The 19,330-nt window shown below is 49.6% G+C and overlaps 1 protein-coding gene across 4 annotated transcripts; it reads left to right on the top strand.

Moving 5' to 3' along the window:
• The first annotated feature begins 2,701 nt into the window (after positions 1-2,701).
• Positions 2,702-14,605, top strand: Actr1b (ARP1 actin-related protein 1B, centractin beta). 4 transcript variants are annotated; one of them, XM_011238484.2, is made up of 11 exons: positions 2,702-2,913; positions 4,464-4,528; positions 5,774-5,849; positions 10,119-10,244; positions 10,536-10,660; positions 10,818-11,034; positions 11,206-11,298; positions 11,411-11,585; positions 12,122-12,183; positions 12,291-12,382; positions 12,541-13,510. In XM_011238484.2, the coding sequence occupies exons 1-10, from the start codon at positions 2,866-2,868 to the stop codon at positions 12,339-12,341; spliced, it is 1,038 nt and encodes a 345-aa protein (XP_011236786.1). In that variant the 5' UTR covers positions 2,702-2,865; the 3' UTR covers positions 12,342-12,382; positions 12,541-13,510. The 4 variants fall into 4 exon arrangements, with proteins under 4 accessions (XP_011236786.1, XP_011236787.1, NP_666219.1 ...); NM_146107.2 differs by having other exon boundaries at positions 2,794-2,913; positions 12,342-12,382; positions 12,541-13,517; XM_011238485.3 differs by lacking the exon at positions 4,464-4,528 and having other exon boundaries at positions 2,743-2,913; positions 12,342-12,382; positions 12,541-14,605.
• The last annotated feature ends 4,725 nt before the right edge of the window (positions 14,606-19,330 follow it).

Genomic DNA, 19,330 nt, shown 5'->3' with positions numbered 1-19,330 from the left:
AATTTAATGCAGTAATACTTATTTTAAATATAATGCATGCTAAATGATTTTGATAGGCTATTCACGTTAATGAAACAATACACTCCACAAGCATTTACTAGCTGTTCCTCTAATACTCTCCCTTTTATCATATAAAGTAAATTTTAAATGTGTATTTATCTATGCGTGTGGATGCCCTTGGAGACCAGACAATGTGGGGGTCCCCTAAAACTGAAGTTACATACAAATTGTTGTAAGGGGCTCCACCTAGGTACAGCATATTCCTCATATCTGAGCTATATCTCCAGCCTTCATATGAAGTGTGTTTGGGTTTTTTGTTTGTTTGTTGTTTTTTGAGAAAAATTTTAAAAAGATTTATTGTATGTATATAAGTATACTGTCTTCATGCACACCAGAAAAGAGTATGTATTTCATGTCACAGTGCATATGTGGCGGACAGAGGCAGACTTAGAGGAGTCATTTCTCACCCTCCACCATGTGGCACTCAAGGATTGAACTGTCAGACTTGGCGGCATGCACCACTGCACACCAAGCCATCTTGTTGGCCCAACTCTTGGCCACTACACCTAGGTTAAAAAAAACTTTTACACAAGTTGCCTAGGACAAGAGTAGGAGTCAGCAAACTTGTCCTGTTGAGAGGTAAATAGAAAATACTCTAGTGTCTGTGAGCTACAAACTTCTCTACAGTATACTCTTCTTCATAGTCAATGCTACAATCCATTAAAAATGCAAGCACCAAGCTGGGCGTGGTGGCGCACGCCTTTAATCTCAGCACTTAGGAGGCAGAGGCAGGTGGATTTCTGAGTTCGAGGCCAACCTGATCTACAAAGTGAGTTCCAGGACAGCCAGGGCTATACAGAGAAACCCTGTCTCAAAAAACCAAAAAAAAAAAAAAAAAAAGGAATGCAAGCACCATTGGAAAGACTAGTCAATGAAATTGAAAGCTAGTGTTTTGAGGAAATGCTGTGACCCTCTAATACAGCTCCTCCTGTGTGGTAACTCCCCAACCATAAGACTATTTTCATTGCTACTTCATAACAGTAATTTTTGCCACTGTTGTAAATCATAACTTGAATCCCTATCTTCCAATGGTCTTAGGGGATCCCCAAGAGGTTGCCACCCACAGATTGAGAACTGCTGCTCCCCTGCTCTAGCCTGCCTGATCAGGGTTAAAAGGGGGGGGGCATCCCAGGTGTCCAGTGAGAAGGGAAACATCTCTGTAGACACTGAAAGAAAACCCTGGATACATTATGGACAACTTTTTGCCCATTACATTTGCCCAAAGCTGACAAATTCCATGACATACAAAGTAACAAAACAATGTAACTCAAGAAGATACAGCAAGACCGCAAGTGTAGCTAGTTGGTAGAGAACTTATCTAGGTGCAGGTTCTGTGTTCAGCACACCAAAGGAGGAGGAAGAAGAGGAAGAGGAGGATGGAAAGGGGAAGCTGCCACCACCACCAGAACCAGTCTACATCTCTTTTTTAAAAACTTAATTTGTATATTATAAATATACACACTTTCTTCCCACAAAGAAAACTCAAGATCTAGGTAACTTCATGAGTGAACGCTATCAAACAGTTAAGAGATATGACCTCTCTTAAGATGATTTTCTCTGATGTTTTGCCCAACAACATAAAACTGACGCCACAAGTTTATGTGTTATTGGCTAATGGACCAGTGAAACAGAATAAAAGGTAGACAGAAACTATCAACTATTGACATAGGCACCAAGGCAATTTGAAAAAAATTTCTCTCTCTCATTATAAATTTATATAAATATAAATTATATATATATATATATATATATATATATATATATATATATATATATATATAATTTTTTGAGGCAGGATTCCACTATGTAGCCTCTGTCAACCTCTGGAACTCCGATATTGGCCTGCCTCTGCCTCCCTGTTACCAGGAATGACATGATCACACCCAGTTTCTCTTTGCCAACCCCCCACTTTTTTTTGTACATTATTTATTTTGTTTGCGAATGTGTGTGTGTGGCTGTACATATTCCATGGTGCACTTGTAGCAATCAGAATTGTGGAAGCCGGTTCTCTTTTACCATATGGGTCTCTGGGATCAAACCCCAGGTAGACAGCCTTAGTGATAAATGCCCCGATGCTTACTTGATACATGTATAAAAACTAACTCAAATTAAACATAGGTCTAAATGTAAATCTATGATACTTCTAAAATAAAATACAATTATTCACCTAGCGTTTGAATCTTATTAAATCCAAAACTGTTGCTTGGTATGGTAGTACATGCCTGTAATTCCAGCATTTGTGAGGCGGGAGAATCACAAGTTGAAGGCTAGCCTTGGTTTCACAGAGATCCTACCTCTAAAAACCAAAAAAGATGAATAAATCTAACTAAACTAACTCTCCCGTTGAAATAATCAGAGCTGACATCCTAAGAAGAGGAATGCTCACAGATGTCTCATCAAAAGAAAGACCTTCCAGTAGGTGAACTCAAAAGACTTCCTGATTTCAATAGACCTACCACCTCCTTTTTAATTCTTGCCCCCTTTAAGAACCCAGCCATGACATCATCTTACGGCCGCGCAGCCTACCTTGGCAACGCCTGGCTGTTCTTCCGGAAAGCTTCAATTGGTTAGCCGGCTCCAAGAGGCCCCTCCCACTTCCCCCAGCAACCCTCCCCGGCGCCGGCCGTCAATCAGGTCATTTGGCATCTGTGATTGGCCACGGGGCCGCGTTCGCGTAGGCAGCGCACTGGGGGAGGGGAGCGGCGCGGTGTCTGGAGTCGCATCCGTCCAGGTCTCCCCGCGAACCTTGTAGCCCGCCGGTCCTCCTGCAGCCCGCCTGCTGGGCAGGGCCGGCTCGGCCGGGCCATGGAGTCCTACGACATCATCGCTAACCAGCCCGTGGTCATCGACAATGTGAGGCCGGGCAGCGGGGGGTGGGGGAAGGACTGTGACCCGCCGCGGGGTCGCAGGCGGCGTGCGGTGGCCCACGCTGGTGGGGCCAGGGGTGGGCCTCGGGAGCACCTCCCTCGGAGTCCAGGATGTGCGGTACAGCTGATCACAGTCAGGCGGTCCTTAATGCTCTAGGCCGGTGAACGCGTCTGTCTGGGGTGGGATCGCTGGGCAAGTTAAGACCCCTGGCCCTTTGCTTGGTGGTAAGCTCTGGCCGCCTGATGGAGGTCGGCTGACATTTGACTTCTTGCACACTGCTGGCTTTATCTCTTGAAGGGCCTGGTGATCTTTACAACACTTCCCAAGGGGCTGCACCCAGAAGCAAACACTGCACGTTAATTTCCACCAGCCACCACCTGGTGGCCTCTTTGCCGCTTTAACTAACCCCCTCACTCTAAATGATCTTTTCGGAGAGTGTAGCCACTTTCCCCAGGACGGAGCAGTTTGGGGTAGTAGTTTGCAAGCCTGAAAGAAAAGAGGTCCTGCTTCCCGGGGCGTTGTCTTCCAGCCTGGGTTGTGCTTACCTTCAGTGGCCCTAGGAGCTGTCTATCCTTAGAGGCCTTGACGTGGCTGGGGTTTTCTCTAGCTGTGCCCAGAGCTGATGTGTAGGCCTTGGAGCTTTTGACGGTGACACACTTCTCTTTCTGGGAACTGACTCCTTCCCACGTGAGCCCCTGATGGCATCTTTGTGGCTGCCTTTTTTTGGAGCACCCATGTGGGCTCCCTTAAATCATAACTTGTTTATCAGAGAGGCTAGTCCTGGACTTTGGGGGTGTGCTTGGGGCAGGCTACAGTGTACATCAGGCTACCTACCTGTTTGGTGGCCAACAAGCTAATGAGCTCAGAGGCACCTGCCTGGCTGAGTTTGGGCTTGGAGCCTCTCGCTTGTTACTTGGATATGTTATTTTGGCCCTAATAGAGACTGGTAGGCAAAGGGTGTGAGTAGGTGACTCATTTACTAAGTGGAAGGTGTGTCCAGTTCATGTTGAAAGCCTAGGTCCAGCTTCCAGCAGGGACAGGGACTGCCTCTCCTCTTACTACCCAAGAAAGGTACTTGGAGACCACCAAGTGGTTCCCCTCCATGGACCCAGTATGTGGTCTCTGTCTGCTGGTGAAGACAAGGGTTCTTGAATAGAGTAAGGCTGAGGCGTAGCATCTAGCTATCTTTAAAGTGTAGCTGATTTCCTCTCCCTACAGGTACTAGCCAGAGCATTCACAGAGGAGATCTGTGGTCTCTCTTCACGGATGCCCATCTGGGGCCAGTCATTGCTGATAACCTCCACCCAACAGATGCCCCTAACAGTTCTCATCTCCCCCTTGGGTCCCCAGGACAGAAAATGCAGCCTCACACCTAGTTTTGATGTGCTAGTGCTTGCAAGTGATCTCCTTCTCTAGGTCAGGTCTCTGGCTTCCTCCCTGTCCAGCCTTGGTAGAACTGCCAGCTCTCTCCACTTGGGGACCCTGACTGCATCTTGAGTCGTTGGCAGGAGCTAAAACATTGCTTTTCCTTGCAGGGTTCAGGGGTGATCAAGGCTGGCTTTGCAGGAGACCAGATTCCTAAGTACTGTTTCCCAAACTAGTAAGTGTCACCTGTCACCTGGGGGGCGGAGGGCAGCAAGCTCCCCAGCCCCTTATTTGCTTTTGGGAAGAATGCGTCCCCTGTGGTGTTACAGCTTCCCTCTTGGAAGGCAAGTCCCTCCTCTACCTGGAAGAGGAAACACCAGATTGGTGGAGGTGACCCTGAGAGTAACTGCTGGGTCTCAGAGTCTCTTGCCTTTGTTTCTGGCTCAGCCTGTTAGGAGCAGCATCCAGCATTGCCCTGGGGATGGGGTGTGGTAAAGGCGGGAGCAGGAATAAGAGGAACCTCTCTCCAGGGAAAGAGCTAAACTCCCACAGAGAGTTGGGGGGGGGGTGTACACAGCTACCCCTTCCTCCCTGGAAAGTTTTTTTTTTTTCAGATTATTGTGGAGTTTGGGTGAACCCCTAGCCTCCAGAAAACTAAGCATACATTCTAAGCAATGCCCCCGCCAGCCCCCAGAAATGTTTTCATCAAGGTTCAGTTATGTATAGCATCTAGGAACTGTTCCTGCCCAGCCCTTTCCACACACCCCAGGGAGTGCCAATGGTAACAGGGTGGTTCTGTCCCAAAGATCGAGGATTGCCTGGGTCCTACCTGCCCACTGGGAAGGTTCCCCTTGAAGCACCTCTCAGAGCTTGAAGGATCTGTCAGTGGCCTGCAGATCAGAGCTGGAAACCTAGAGTGGCTTTAAGAGCTACAGCCAGCCTGGACTCACAGAGGGCTTCAGCTTTCCATCCCAAACTCCGGGTGGGTGTCAGGGAAGGCTGTTGGCAGTCTGTGGGGAATGTGGGTCACAATTTAGAATGGTAACTCATCACATATGTGCTTGCCAAGAACTGATCTCTATTCTGGAAGCCCTGGCAGTGGAAGAGTGGCCACTGTGGGAGGGATACACCAGAAAGCCTCAGAGTTCTAGGGCTGTCTTCCATCCATCAGCAGACAAGAGGGTGGGTGGGCTTAGTCAGTGTGGCTATAGAAGTGTGGCCTTGCTAGAGCCAGGCTAAGACGGGATCCTGACATTCACACTTAGCCCTCCCTGGGGAGAGGCTCGTTCCTTCAGACCCCAAAGTGCTTGTGCTTCTAAGAGCCAGGCTGCTTTCCCACTCCCCATAGGTCTAGGCTCTGAGCCACTTCCCAGTGCTTAGCATGGCCACCCTCTAGAGCTCTGCAGTTGGACTCCAGTTTTCCTGGACACAGGTTCAGCCATGCACCTGCCCAACTCACTGACCTTCTGTGACCTTGCAGTGTCGGACGGCCAAAGCACATGCGGGTTATGGCTGGAGCCCTGGAGGGGGACCTGTTCATTGGACCGAAAGCAGAGGTAACTGTCCCTAAGTTGAGTTTGTCAGTCATAGATCTAGCTGGTGATCAGAGCAACCTGTTCCTTTCTGTGCCTTCTTGGGCCTCTTACCTTCAGTTCAGTGTGTGTGTGTTTGTGTGTGTGTGTGTGTGTGTGTGTGTAGAGGCAACCCCCCTTCTGTACGATGCCAATGAACCAACGTTCCTGAGGAACTCGTGGTTTGACTCCGTGTCCGCTTTCAGAAACTGGAAACTATAGGAGAAAGAACTGATTAAGGTCACAGCACTTGGGAGGGGTGGAGACAGGAAGACCAGAAGCTCAAAGTCTTCTTCAGCCACCCCCAAAAGTGAGTTAAGAATTAGAATCACCTAGGTTTTATGGACCTGATACCTGCTCTGAGGAAGGCCGGGGCCATTTCTTATTCTGGCTAGGATGGCCTACCTGGGGACTGCACATTGAATCAGACTCTGAGGGTGCCAGTATAGGGTGTGGGGGAAGTGTCAGCCAAGCACAGGCAGGTGCCAGGTAGGCACCTGGGGAATAAGGCACCTGGGAAGGGGAGGCCTGAATAGAAGGGCACACGAGAGGCTGTGGGAGATGAAAGCCAGCCACTGTTGTATGAGAAGCAAAGTGTCTCCTAGACAGACAGGCGAGGGCAGGTGGGGAGTTGGGCCAAGAGGTCAGAGCTCCAGCTGTACTCTGGAGGAATGATGGGCTCAGGTGGCCTGGGGGGACAGTGCAGACAGAGCATGGGCTACTGTGCTGCAGATGGATGCTGGACAGTGTATAATGAGATGCTGGAGAGAGCCTAGGCAGTGAGCGAGGAACGTGTGTATGGAAAGAAGAGGGACTGGGGCGGGCATATTTCAAGAATTCTTCCCCTGAGTAGATGTAAACAGTGGTTCTTTCTAAGGCCCCAGTGAGAAACCAGACTAGGATTCCACCAGAGTTCATCCTGGGGAACCAGAGACTTTACTGACAGAGCATGGGTGAGAGATTAGTGTGGGATCCAGGGAAACCCACGGCAGCCTTAACTCTCCAGTAGCCTTCCCCAGACTGTACACCACCACTTCTCAAGACCTTGAGACCATATGCAGGTAGGGTAGAGCTCCCTGCCAATGGCTGGGAGGTCCAATGACCCTTCCCACAACCTCTCCTAAGGGAACCTCAGCAGGGCTGTTCAAACGGATTCTGGCAAGCAGGTCTAGCTGACCTGAGGAAAATGGCTCCTCTTTTGCTTGGAGTATTGCATTCTATAATGCTGCACCTCTTCTTCCAGCTCTTAAAGGCTTTACACACACACACACACACACACACACACACACACACACACACACGCTCCCTTCAGCAGTGTTCCCCGGGCCTTAGAGGGGGTGACGCGTATCTGGCTATTCAGCAGGGTACCAAGCCCTCATCTTAACCATCTCTCCATGTCTATAGACTTGTTGTTATCCTTCTCAGAAACAAGTAAGAAAAGGGGAGAAAGAGGAAACATAAAGACATCCAGTGGAAGCTAACAGCAGAAAGAACCTAAGGGTGTAAACACAGATAGTTGGAAGGCACCTTAGCCAGGAGCATCACATTTGTTTAATGACCATGGTTGTTTCCTGGTTAGGGTCTATAACTTTCCCCATCCAGGGAGCATTTCTGTCTGAGCTCACAGTAGAGGATGAAGTTCCCATCTGTGGAGCCGGCCATGTAAGTCTAATCAGAAAGTTGGTTGTACCTATAACGGCCAATATCTCACTAACGGCCACTTCATGGTGCAGCATGCAAGGGCTGCCACCAGGTAGGGCTTTGGGCCATAATTCTCCCGGCAGCTTCCATAGCACCCTCCAGGGCTGTAAAAGCTAACCAGTGGCAAGGGAATGTCTTACAGCCAGCTGATCTCATGCTGGCATTTCCTCGATTGAGGTCCCCTGCTTTCAAATAACTCTAGCTTGTTTCAAGAAGATAAAAGACTTGCCAGCACAGTGCATATCATCTGTGCTCCACCCAACCATAAAGCCCCTGAGAATTCCATAGTTGTACTAGACTCCCGAGCACCCTGTGAACCAACTTTCTTCCCATCTGTGCCCCTTCTAGATGCACTGGTAAGTCTTCCACGTGGGCTTCCAAACCTACAAAGCACGCAGGCTAGCATTATGTCTTCTTTATACTTAAACCCTTTACCGGGGATGCTCAGGACGTCAAAGCAAGAGCCTAGGTCCCCATCCAATAGTGCTGTGAAGTGAAGATAACCTTGAATGCACAGTCCATTCCAGGCAGTTTCCGTTCTCAGAAATCCAAGCAGAGGAGACACTAACATAAAACATCAGCGCAGCACAGCATCAAGAGATCCCACCTGTTTGTACCAGTCATCCGGCTTCCTCATCCTTGGGGAATTTTCATAGGTCCTTGATGCATTTTCCTGTTGTTGATGAATTCAGTGTGGCTCAGATGGCACAAGCTGACCAGACCTAAGGCCAGGGGAACAGATTTCTTATGCCTGTCCACCTCTCAGGGCTGCAGCTTCTTGACTTGAGATTGATACATCCTTGGCACTACAGTAGCACTACAGCCAGGCAGTGCCTCTCTGTTTGCCACACTAGGCTGCTAAAAGGACTTGAGAGCACACTGAGAGGGAGGTTGCCTAACTCTGGCCAACCAGAGTTAATTCTTTTCACCTGTACTGTTCTAGCCCATTTCCATCACCTGAGACTCGTTGTCTTTGGTATTCTTGGGGGCTACCAAGAACCAAGGAACACCTGCTCCCAGCACCTACCCAAGCCTAAATAGTCTTGGGTTTTTTTTAAGGGGTGGAGGATGGTGTTGAAACAGGGTCTTTCTCTGTAACCCTGACTCTCCTGGAACTGGCTCTGTAGACCAGGCTGGCTTCAAACACACAGGGATTGACCAGTCTCTGCCTTCTGAGTGGTGGGATTAAAGGTGTGTGCCACCATGCCTGGCTCATATAATTGGAGAGCCAATAAATTCATACTTCAGCAAGGGGCTTCCTGTCCTCTAGACAAGACAGGATGGCATTTATCTGGTCCACACCTACAGGTATCCCTGGCTACCTCATTAGCAAAGTGGCTGTTATGATCTCTACCCCCTCCCAAAAGCTACCTCCACCAGCAGCTGGCATAATGAGCCATGAACACCACTGAAGCTCCATCCCTATCCCTGTCCCAAGGACCCTGCTGAGTCATTTTCCTTCTAAGCCCCCATAAACACCATCCTGTCTTGTCCAGCGACTGGAGTGCTAAACACCACCTCTCAGTTCTTTGCCCCATTCTTGTTAACGCAGTGCTTCCCACTGGTGCCAGAACCTGGGCCTCAGCAAGGTCACTACAGCAAACAGATCTTAACCCAGATCTGAGTTGTGTGCTTCTCGGTCCCCTTCCTATAACAAAAATTAAGCCAACACCACTCTCCTTTTTTCCACGTTTCTGTCTAAATCCCAGGCTAACATGGAGGGTTCTAGCCATGTGTATATATGCATTGCAGTACCTCTTTCACACAGGCTGCTTCTCTCAGGGCTTCAGAGACAGAGCCCCTCAACACTAGGTAGGAGAGAAGGAAGGTTAGAGGGAAAGGAAATGTAGACCTCTGTAAACTACTTCCTGCTGATTAGGGACATAGAGTTCCTAGGGTGAGTCCAATCTTCATCGCCGACTTCAAACAACAACAACCAGGGATGGGGCAGGGAAGCCACCTTCAGAGTGACCCCATCCCTCTCGGGACTCTGACATTTATGCCCTCTCCATAGTTCCCAGAGTTAAACTATCTGCAGTTGGCAAAGTCACACCCCTGCTAGTGCACAAGGCAAATCCTAATCACCCGTTGTGAAGCAGCCTCTCATCTCACACCTGGGATTAAAACAAAAACATTCATATAACTGAGTTTTTAAGAAACCCAAACTCTAACTACAGCAAACAGTGAGGTTATTGGGCAAACAGTGAGGTTACTCAGTGTGTGCATGAGGGGCTACTTGCAGGGAAGCCTGAAGCACCTGGAAAGGTCCCACCCATTATGAGTGATGGAGCTCCCCTTCAGTTAGCCCTCACCTACTTGTGGTGGTGTCTTGCCAGCACAGTTGATCTGATGAAAATGGCTGCTGTTTGGCTCAAAAACCTGTATTCAATACACATGTCATTTTCCCTGGTCCTGAGAGGGCTGAGCCAGCTGAGTTCTGTGAGTCTCTGTACACACCAGGGAGATAGGAAGCAGGCAGAGGCAGGAGGTAGCTTCATGATTTGCAACATGTGAGGGTCAGGTGTTATGTTTGGCTTTCTCCCTGTCCTCCAGGAGCACCGGGGGCTGCTGACCATCCGATACCCCATGGAACACGGTGTGGTACGGGATTGGAATGACATGGAACGCATCTGGCAGTACGTCTACTCTAAGGACCAGCTGCAGACCTTCTCTGAGGAGGTGTGGTACCCACCCTTCCCCCTGCTCCCAGCTTTCTGACTGCCTATTGACAGAACGTCCTGTTCTGTTTGGTGTGTGTGGTGTGTGCGCGCGTGTGTGTGTGTGTGTGTGTGTGTGTGTGTGTGTACACCCAGTGACAGCCAGGCTAAATGCTCCACGGCTTGGGGTTTAGAGCTGATTCAGATGGAGTCCTCAAGAGGGGCAGGTGGCTGCTCAGTGGTGCTTTTAGCCCAGGAAAGCTCTTTAAAGGCCTGGCCTGTTTTGTGTGTGTGACTCCCTCATCTCTCACAGCATCCTGTTCTTCTAACGGAGGCCCCACTGAACCCCAGTAAGAACCGGGAGAAGGCGGCAGAGGTCTTCTTTGAAACCTTCAATGTTCCTGCACTGTTTATCTCCATGCAGGCCGTGCTTAGCCTGTGAGTGCCCCAAGCCCTGATGTCCCGGGAGGCACAGCCTTCTGGTCCCCTCCATGCCTTCTACACTAGTAAAAATAATATCCCAGGGTCCCTTGCGGGGTTGAGGAGATCCTCTCACCTCAGTGGCTGATGTAAAAGCATACTGACCTGGTGGCAGGTACGCAACAGGACGCACCACAGGAGTGGTTTTAGATTCGGGGGACGGGGTCACTCACGCTGTCCCCATCTATGAGGGCTTTGCCATGCCACACTCCATCATGCGGGTTGACATTGCGGGCCGGGACGTCTCTCGATATCTGAGGCTGCTGCTACGCAAGGAAGGGGCAGACTTCCACACCTCAGCTGAGTTTGAGGTGGTCCGGACCATCAAAGAGGTGATGGGGGGTGGCAGGGCGGGGGGGGGGGGGGGGGATGTGGGCTTGGCCGGGCTGGGGATAAAGAGCATGTGGGCATGGCTGGGGCTGGGGAGGCCAAGATATGAAAGCAAGCTCTGTCTACAAGTGTCTCTGCTACAGCCTGCTTAAGAGTCTGCCCTGCCCATACAGCGAGCTTGCTATCTGTCCATCAACCCACAAAAGGACGAGGCTCTCGAGACTGAGAAGGTGCAGTACACCCTTCCAGACGGCAGCACGCTTGATGTAAGTAGTCAGGCCTGACTCTAAGGTGGTAGCTAATGCCGACCATGGGGGTGTGGGGGAACGACACATTGGCTTCTCTGAAGAACCTGTGCCTCAGCCGTCTTCTCCACAGGTGGGGCCTGCGCGCTTCCGAGCCCCTGAACTGCTGTTCCAGCCAGACCTGGTAGGGGATGAGAGTGAGGGACTCCATGAAGTTCTGGCCTTCGCCATCCACAAGTCTGACATGGACCTCCGCCGGACACTCTTCTCCAATATCGTGCTGTCAGGGGGCTCAACACTCTTCAAAGGTACTGTTGTGGGGATGGTGGTAAGGCATCTCTGGAGCCAGCGGTGTGCCATTTCTGTCACCTGTTTGGCGGTTCTCAGTGAGCTAAGTTTTCTGATAGGAGATGCTTTTAGTTTGTTGCACGCCAGCATGAGGGCTTACACCTGTCATTTTGATACTCAGGAGGCTAAGGCAGGAAGAACATGAGTTCAGTGCCAAGCCTGGATTACATGGGATGAGACTCCATTAAAAGAAAAAAGGAAAAGGAAAAGGGAGAGACAGAACAATGCTCAGGCACTAAAGTGAAGTGAGTGCTCCTTAGCCGTGACTTTGCAGTGCTCGGAGAGGACACGGGGTCAGGTGGAGCCGCGTGGCCTTAGATTACACCCATGTCAGTCTCTGAGCAAGCTGAGCCCACCCACAGCCAGGGTACTACGTCACGCCCCTCAGTTGTGCAGGGGAGACATGCAGGAAGAGGGACAGCACCAGCTAAGGTCTGAAGGCCACTGTGACAAGAGGTGGGCTGTGGTCCAGGCTTGGCCATCCTTGTATCCACAGGCTTTGGAGACAGGTTACTAAGTGAAGTAAAGAAGCTTGCCCCGAAGGATGTTAAAATCAAGGTAAGACTGAGAACCTCTGGGGCAGAGGGTGTAGGCTAAGGAGATGGGACCCCTGCTGAGCCTGTTTTCCCGTTCTGCACTGTGTCCAACCACTCATGGTCTCGAAGACTTGGATTAGAGGGTGGCAGCCGTATGCTTATCCGATTCTTTGCTCCTAGATCTCTGCTCCTCAGGAACGGCTGTACTCCACGTGGATTGGGTGAGATTGGGCTCAAGGAGAAGGGCTCGGGGAGGGACTGGCCGGGGGAAGTGGATGGACGTCTTTCCCAAGTAAAGGAATGTGAGATCCGAGGACCCAGGGAAGGCAGTTGGCCCAGCCCACAGGAACTCAAAAATGTTGTCTCTCTATCCTCACAGAGGCTCCATCCTCGCCTCACTGGATACCTTCAAGAAGATGTGGGTATCCAAAAAGGAATATGAAGAAGATGGCTCCCGCGCGATTCATCGCAAAACCTTCTAATGCCCGAGGAGGGTGGACATACTGGGAGAGAGGGAGAAAAGGGGAGCCAGAGCCCTTGACCCCTTTTGGTCTGGGTTCATGTTCTAAGATTAGGGTCCCCTGCATGCCCTGACCCCGGAGCAGGTGGTGCGATCATGGTCACCTGTAGCCCTCCCCTCCCCTCCCCCTGTGCTCAACACACACACAGACACACACAGAGTAATGATTGGCTGCATGGCTGGCAGTCCCAAGCTGGAGCATCGGAACTGAGGAACCCAGCATCGAGCTGGTGTGAGTGACCCTCTTGCAGTGCCACTGTGGCCTGTGGTTCCTTGCTCTGGCCTTGAAGCTCTGAGACCAGACTCACATGCTCCATTTGCTCTGACAGGCTCCCAATGGGGCTAGACTCCCTGGATCTCTGGAGTAGGCTGAAGGGAGGGACAGCCAGGAGCTCCCCTCAGGGTGGTGAGGCACAGTGGTGTTTGATGCTGCCTCCTCTTTCTGGCCTGGCAGGGCAAATGTCCTGCATAGGACTGACTAGGGGACAGTCCTCCATCCACTGAGGGAATGCAGCCAAGAGTCAGAGCATCAGAGCCATGGGCAGCCACAGCTCGTGGTTTGCCCCACTCTCTTTCAAAGCACTACACTGATTTGCTACTCCCTCCTCGTGCCCTCCGTGCCCTGGACAGGAAGGGGTTAATGGTCTTTATTTGCTAAAGGAAAGCCATTTAATCAGGATTCAGACCCAAAGGGAAGGCATGTGCTTACCTCTATCAAGAAAGGTCTTCACCATGACCAGGGCCTCCCCTCCCTCTCCAGATCTGAACAGTAATTTAACACAGTTGCCTGAAAAATACTTGTTTTTATAAATCATTATAGTAATAATTATGGACAAGGCCCGGTGTGTGGCTCTGATTCTTGGGGCTCTGTGCTCTTGTTTGCTCGCCCATCACTGGGAGTGCTGAGAGAAAGAACACTGGCAGAGCTCAGGAGCTTGAGGCGACAGGACAGGTGAGAGCAGCCTCGTACCCTCCCACTGTGACCTGCTAGGGCTGCTGTGTGTGCCTCGCATGTGTGTACCGCACCTCCATGGGCCCACCGAGGTGTGCAGGTGCTGGCAGTGATGCAGGCTTAGCAGCTTACAGCAGGAGAAGAAGAAGGAGAGGCAGCCTGAGAATGGACCAGGCTCTACAGGAAGAAACAGAACAATCTGCAGGAGTCCTGCAGGCAGCAAGTAGAGAAGCTTGCTTGTTAGTGTGTGGGTGCATAGTGCACAACACATGATTGAGGCTGATGGAGGAAACAAGATACAAAGGGCTCATCATAAAGGAGAAAGATGCCAGCCAGTTTGGAACAGTGTTAGGCCGTTAGGGTTAGGGCTGCACCATGCTGCCTTGTAAGAGCTTGGTCAGTGGTTAGGGAGAGCCCTTTGACAGGCTGGGGAGGGACAGTTGGCAAGGAAGGTAAATTGGTCTGTGGCACAGTGACATAAACCAAAGAGGTCAGATGGACTAGCATGTGGGGGATCTGAAGAAAGGACATTAACCGTTTGCTAGGTGACAAGTTTTCACTGTGGAAGAGTAGTGAGCAGAGCCAAGTGTTGAAAGCTATAGGCCAAAGCACTGATCAGGAATGTGTGCAGCAGATGCTGTGCGGCCATGTGGTCACAGCATCAAAGTTTACACAGACGCCTGTGCTAAGGGGCCCTGCAAACCAGCTCCTGTGCAGGGTCCTGCTGGCACCATGGGCTCCCAGCCACCCGTGTTTGGAACCTTCCTGCTGAGCTCCTCGTGCCCACACTTGTCAGTCTAAGTCTATGCTCTACAGTATCCTGCTACCCATCCTTTCCTATCGGGGCCCCAGCCTCGCCCACGACCCTGCTCCTTCCTGCCCACCCAGTGTGTGTGCTCATAATCTACTGTGCGGGTAACCACCTCAAATCTGTAATGATTTATAAGCCATACAATAAAATATTCATGAGTCCTTATGAGTAAATATAGCCGGGGGGGGGGGGGGCACCAGCTATCTGTTGAGCAGAATTCCAGTTTCTGGGGAAATAAGCCAGCCGGTGTGATACTGGCCAAGTCATTTCTAGGAACCACAGGCTGCCACATTTGGGTTCTTTTCAGTCCCTCCCTTAAGCATCCCCATACCCCTCTGGCAGGGATGTCCTGGTAAAAGGCAGCCTGTTGTAATAGAAAAAGCTACAGCCGAGGAAAGCTGCTGGACTGAGCCTCATGTACTGAGTTACAGGTATAAGCCGGTCTCACTCTTCTAACACTGACAAGAACACTTACTGTGAGCAAGAAAGCACCAGGTTAGAGTATATACATGGGTTTTCTGCCTGTCTGCTTCCAGGGCCTATGATTAGTGGCATCCCAGAAACAGTGTGCACAGTGTCTAGGCCTTGGCTTCTAGGCACTATCCTTCAGTTCCCTAACGGGAGACACAAGATCCACACTATGTCTTACGGCACTGTAAACAGCTCAAGTGTCTAAGTGACACATGGACCAGATTGAAGCAGCCCCCATACTCCAGGCTGTAATATAAACGATACAATAAAATAGTTGAGTCCTTAGGGATCCATGACTGAGTAAAGGCTGAAGGGATGGCTCAGTTAATGCAGTACTTGCTTGAAAGCCTGCCTTCATGTATAGAATTCCTCCCCTTGTGTTGTCCCTGTGTCTGGGGGACTCTCCGTTCAGGCTGTTGCTTGCTTCTGGCTGCCCCCAGTGCCTGATGGAAAGACCTGATCACTGAGGATACCCACACATTGGTGACAGGGCATGTAAAAATCAAACTGGAACTGACTGAAGCTTCATCCCTGCTGGCTCGCTCAGCACTGCAAGGTGCTATGCAGGCTGCTGTGGGAAGAGTAAGTCTTAGCCCAGCTGTGAACTGAAATGACTGACCCGGAAAGAGATGCCCACGGGTGCAATTGTGACACCAAAGTCTGGGGAGTGACAACTGCTGACTGAAGAAACATACCTGGGAGCAACAAACCTGTCCAAGCATGCTCCTGGGGAGGCTTACTGGCCCCAGGGCGAACCTCCTCCCCTCTAAATTCCCATTTAATTAGTGCAGCTCTCAGACCTTAACATAGAAGTTCCTTTGTACAGTGGATGATGGTTACCGCAAACTCCCAATTGGTCAGAGTTCGAAGACTCCATGACCCCATAGAGAGCTCAGCCACACCAGAGACACCTAAGGTACACCTCCCCCTCCCCAAGACTCAGACTATCACTGAAGAGGCAGAGAATTAGTAAGGGCTGGAGTGAAACTGTCTTCTGGCAGTGATAGGCAGGACCAGTGCACTCGGGAACTCACGGCAGCTCTGGCGGCCTGCACAAGATCAAGCCAGTCGGCCTAGCATGGCGTGGAAATGGGTTCATGAGCTCCCACCCACTTAGGGACTATGGGCTGTTGATTTCATCTGTGGGAGAGAGTCTGTTCTTTAAGTGTTGAAGTTGCTGCTAAATTGACCTGTGTTCCAGTAGATGGCTCCACACCCACAAGTATATAAACAGCACAAATGGAAGTTGGGTTATTAAAATTTAAAAACTACAGACAAGGTCAAAAGAATGAATAAGACAGGAACTGTCCCAGATATGACAATGGAAGGAAATGCGACTCTGGACTGGACCCTCCTGCTGGAAAAGACACTGAACAGCTAGATGTGGTGACACATAGCTGTAATTCCAGCAACTAGGAGGCTGAGGCAGGACCTGGAGGTTGTAGCCAGCCTGGGTTATACAGCAACATTTTTCACTCATACACTCATCATAAAAAAATACAAAACTAATGAACACTTAGGAAAACTTGATGCCTAGAGATTAGGTGACTTAAATATATAAACTGTACTTTCCTAATTTTGATAGTCACACTGGAGGAATTAATAGTCTGTAGGATGTAGCATAAGAGCTAAAGATGGAGCTCAGTGGGTAAAGGCACTTGGCACGCAAGCCTGGTGTCATGAGCCAGCCTCCCAAACACAATGGAAGGACAGAGCAGACCTCTCAAAGTTGTCCTGACTTCTATGTGTGCCACAGTCCACATGGCCACAAATGATGCACATGCATTTGTGCACACAGAATAAAACGAAAACCAAAACAAAAGGTGCACCAGTGGTGGCATACAGCATTAATTCCAGCACTCGAGAGGCAGAGGCAGGCAGGTTTGAGCCAGTCTGGTTTACACAGGGAGTTCCACACCAGCCAGTTAGATCAAAATAAAAACAAAAATACATACATACATATATACATACATAATGGAACATCAGATTAGCAATTTGCAAGTAGTCCTGGAAATGTTTATTCTTGAGCTTGCAGATAATTTATTTTTCCTTGGTGGCAGGAGACAGAACCAAAGGTTCAGATGAAACCCTCTTCTGTGCAAAACACTGCATTTCCTTCAGAGCCCAGATGCTCCCGGGATGCTACAGGAGCTACCCAAGCCCATGTGGCTAGCCAAGACTAGAAGCACCTAGGGAGCCAAAGCTCTGCTACCCAAGTCCCACCACCAGAGACTGTGTCAGTAGGATGGATGGCCTGGGTCCTAAGACTTGTAGATCTTGGGTGATTCCAAAGTGCAGCCAAATTAAAGGCCTATGGACTCAAGAATTCACTAGTCTGTTTTAGTTTCTTATTGCTGCTATAAAAAGTTAATCACAAATGCAGTGACTTAGGATATAAAATTTTTATTATCTTACATAGCAGCCCAGCACGGGTCTCACTGAGCTAAAACCAGAGCACCCATAGGCCTTCCTATCTGGAGACCAGATAATAACTTTCACCTGCCTTCCAGAGACCATTAGCATTTCTTGGCTCATTTATTAGTGTGCATGTATGCCATAGCACATGTGTGGAGGGCAGAGGACAACTAACAGTTCCCTCCTTCCACCATGAGGGTTCCAAGGATCGAACTCTGTCATCAGGCTGGGCAGCTGGTAGTTTACATGCTGAGCAAGAGGTGACCAGCCAGCCAGCCAGCTGTCCTAGCTCTAAGGCCAGCAAACCCAATTCCATCCACAACCTTAATTCCTATTGGCTGTATGACCTAAAGTACACACAGGTTTGGGGGTGGGGCGATTTGGATGTGGACACCTTGAGAGGACTGTTGTTCTGCACACCACAGCCGGGAAACGTCCTGGATATTCTCCTTTCTGTACTGGTAACAAATGTTAAAAGAAAAGCAGCGAGGGGGGATTTGGCAATAAGAAGCCCGGGAGAACATAGACTGACCTAATGATCTAGATCTTTCTATAGAGCGTGATGGAGCGTGTGAAAACAGTGCAGTGCACCAGGCTGCAAACAGGAACTTCCCAGCAGTACATGGAGCCCTCAGGGTCCAGCTAGTGAGGAACAGCATTTAAAGTGAGATTGGCAGAGGAAGATTTTTTTTGGGGGGGGGGGGGGTTTTACAAGACAGGGTTTCTCTGTATAGCCCTGGCTGTCCTGGAACTTTGTAGACCAGGCTGGACTCCAACTCAAGAGATCCGCCTGCCTCTGCCTCCCAAGTGCTAGGATTAAAGGCGTGCGCCACCACGCCCGGCTGGCAGAGGAAGATTTAACAGCTCAACGGGACTCCCTTCCCACAGCAAAGGCCTCAAGTGGCCAATCGATGCCTGACTGCTTGGAAGCAGAGATGATCACTCAGAGGAAAGAGTGGAAGCAAAGGCTTACACTACACCTTCCAAACCGGTCACCAAGATGGTGGGCCACTCCACTTTCCATCCCTGAAATCAACCGGGAAATTATGTATAGTGAACCCGCTTAATAGATAGTAACCAAAGTCACCTCTGGCAAATTTCAACACAGAATGAGAAGGCATTTCCACTTTATAGGGATCTGCCTTGAGAATTTCAACATGAATCATAAACTTGCTGGCTGAGATGAGCTGTGGCTGCCCTCCCCAGTTTATATTTCCGTGAGTATTTCCAAAGAAAAACTCCTCACACATAAAAATTCAGTAAATACCTAGGCACCAATACTAAGCTCCAATCATCACTGTTATTTTATAGAGTGAGGTCTAGGTCACCCAGGCTCAGGTATCGTCTCACGGCAGTCTCTCAAGTGACTGGGACTTCCATGACCGGGTCCAGCTCAGTGCGTCTCTCTTTCTTCATTCTCCCTTTTAAAGGGAACCACTGACAGGTGCAGAGATCACAGTGACAGTTCTCACTGGAGGACAGAGTGGGCTGGAGCTCTGTAACGTCCTTCCCCTAAGTCCTGCGTCAGGGTTAGTGTCTCTGTAGCATATGGCCCAGTTATTCAGTCATTAGCAGGGCAAAACGGAACCATGAAGATCTGAGCAAGGTCAGCATATTGTCACTGCTCTTGCCCCTAACAATCCCCCTTGGTTTTTGCCCCCTCTACATTATATAAAAGTTAAAATTTAAAAGAATTTTTAGCCAGGCTGTGGTGGCAGATACTTTTAATCCCAGCACTCAGAATCTGAAGTCAAGGCAAGCCTGGTCTACAGAGTGAGTTCCAGGCCAGCCAAGGCTACACAGAGAAAAGAGAAACCCTGTCTCGAAAAGCAAACAAATAACAGCAACAACAAAAAGTTTAAAATTTTTTAAAAATAAAATTCTAACAATTCTATACTGGTTTTACATTCTAAGTGGATGCCAAACTAGTATTAAGAGATAGGTGGTCTCAATATATATATATTAAAAAAAAAAAGACTATAGACATAAGACTAGCCAGC

The sequence above is a fragment of the Mus musculus genome, chromosome 1 (assembly GCF_000001635.26).
Source record: "Mus musculus strain C57BL/6J chromosome 1, GRCm38.p6 C57BL/6J".
NCBI classification, from domain to species: domain Eukaryota; kingdom Metazoa; phylum Chordata; class Mammalia; order Rodentia; family Muridae; genus Mus; species Mus musculus.
The sequence above is the reverse complement of the archived record's forward strand: the minus strand, read 5'-3'. Positions and strand labels throughout refer to the sequence as shown.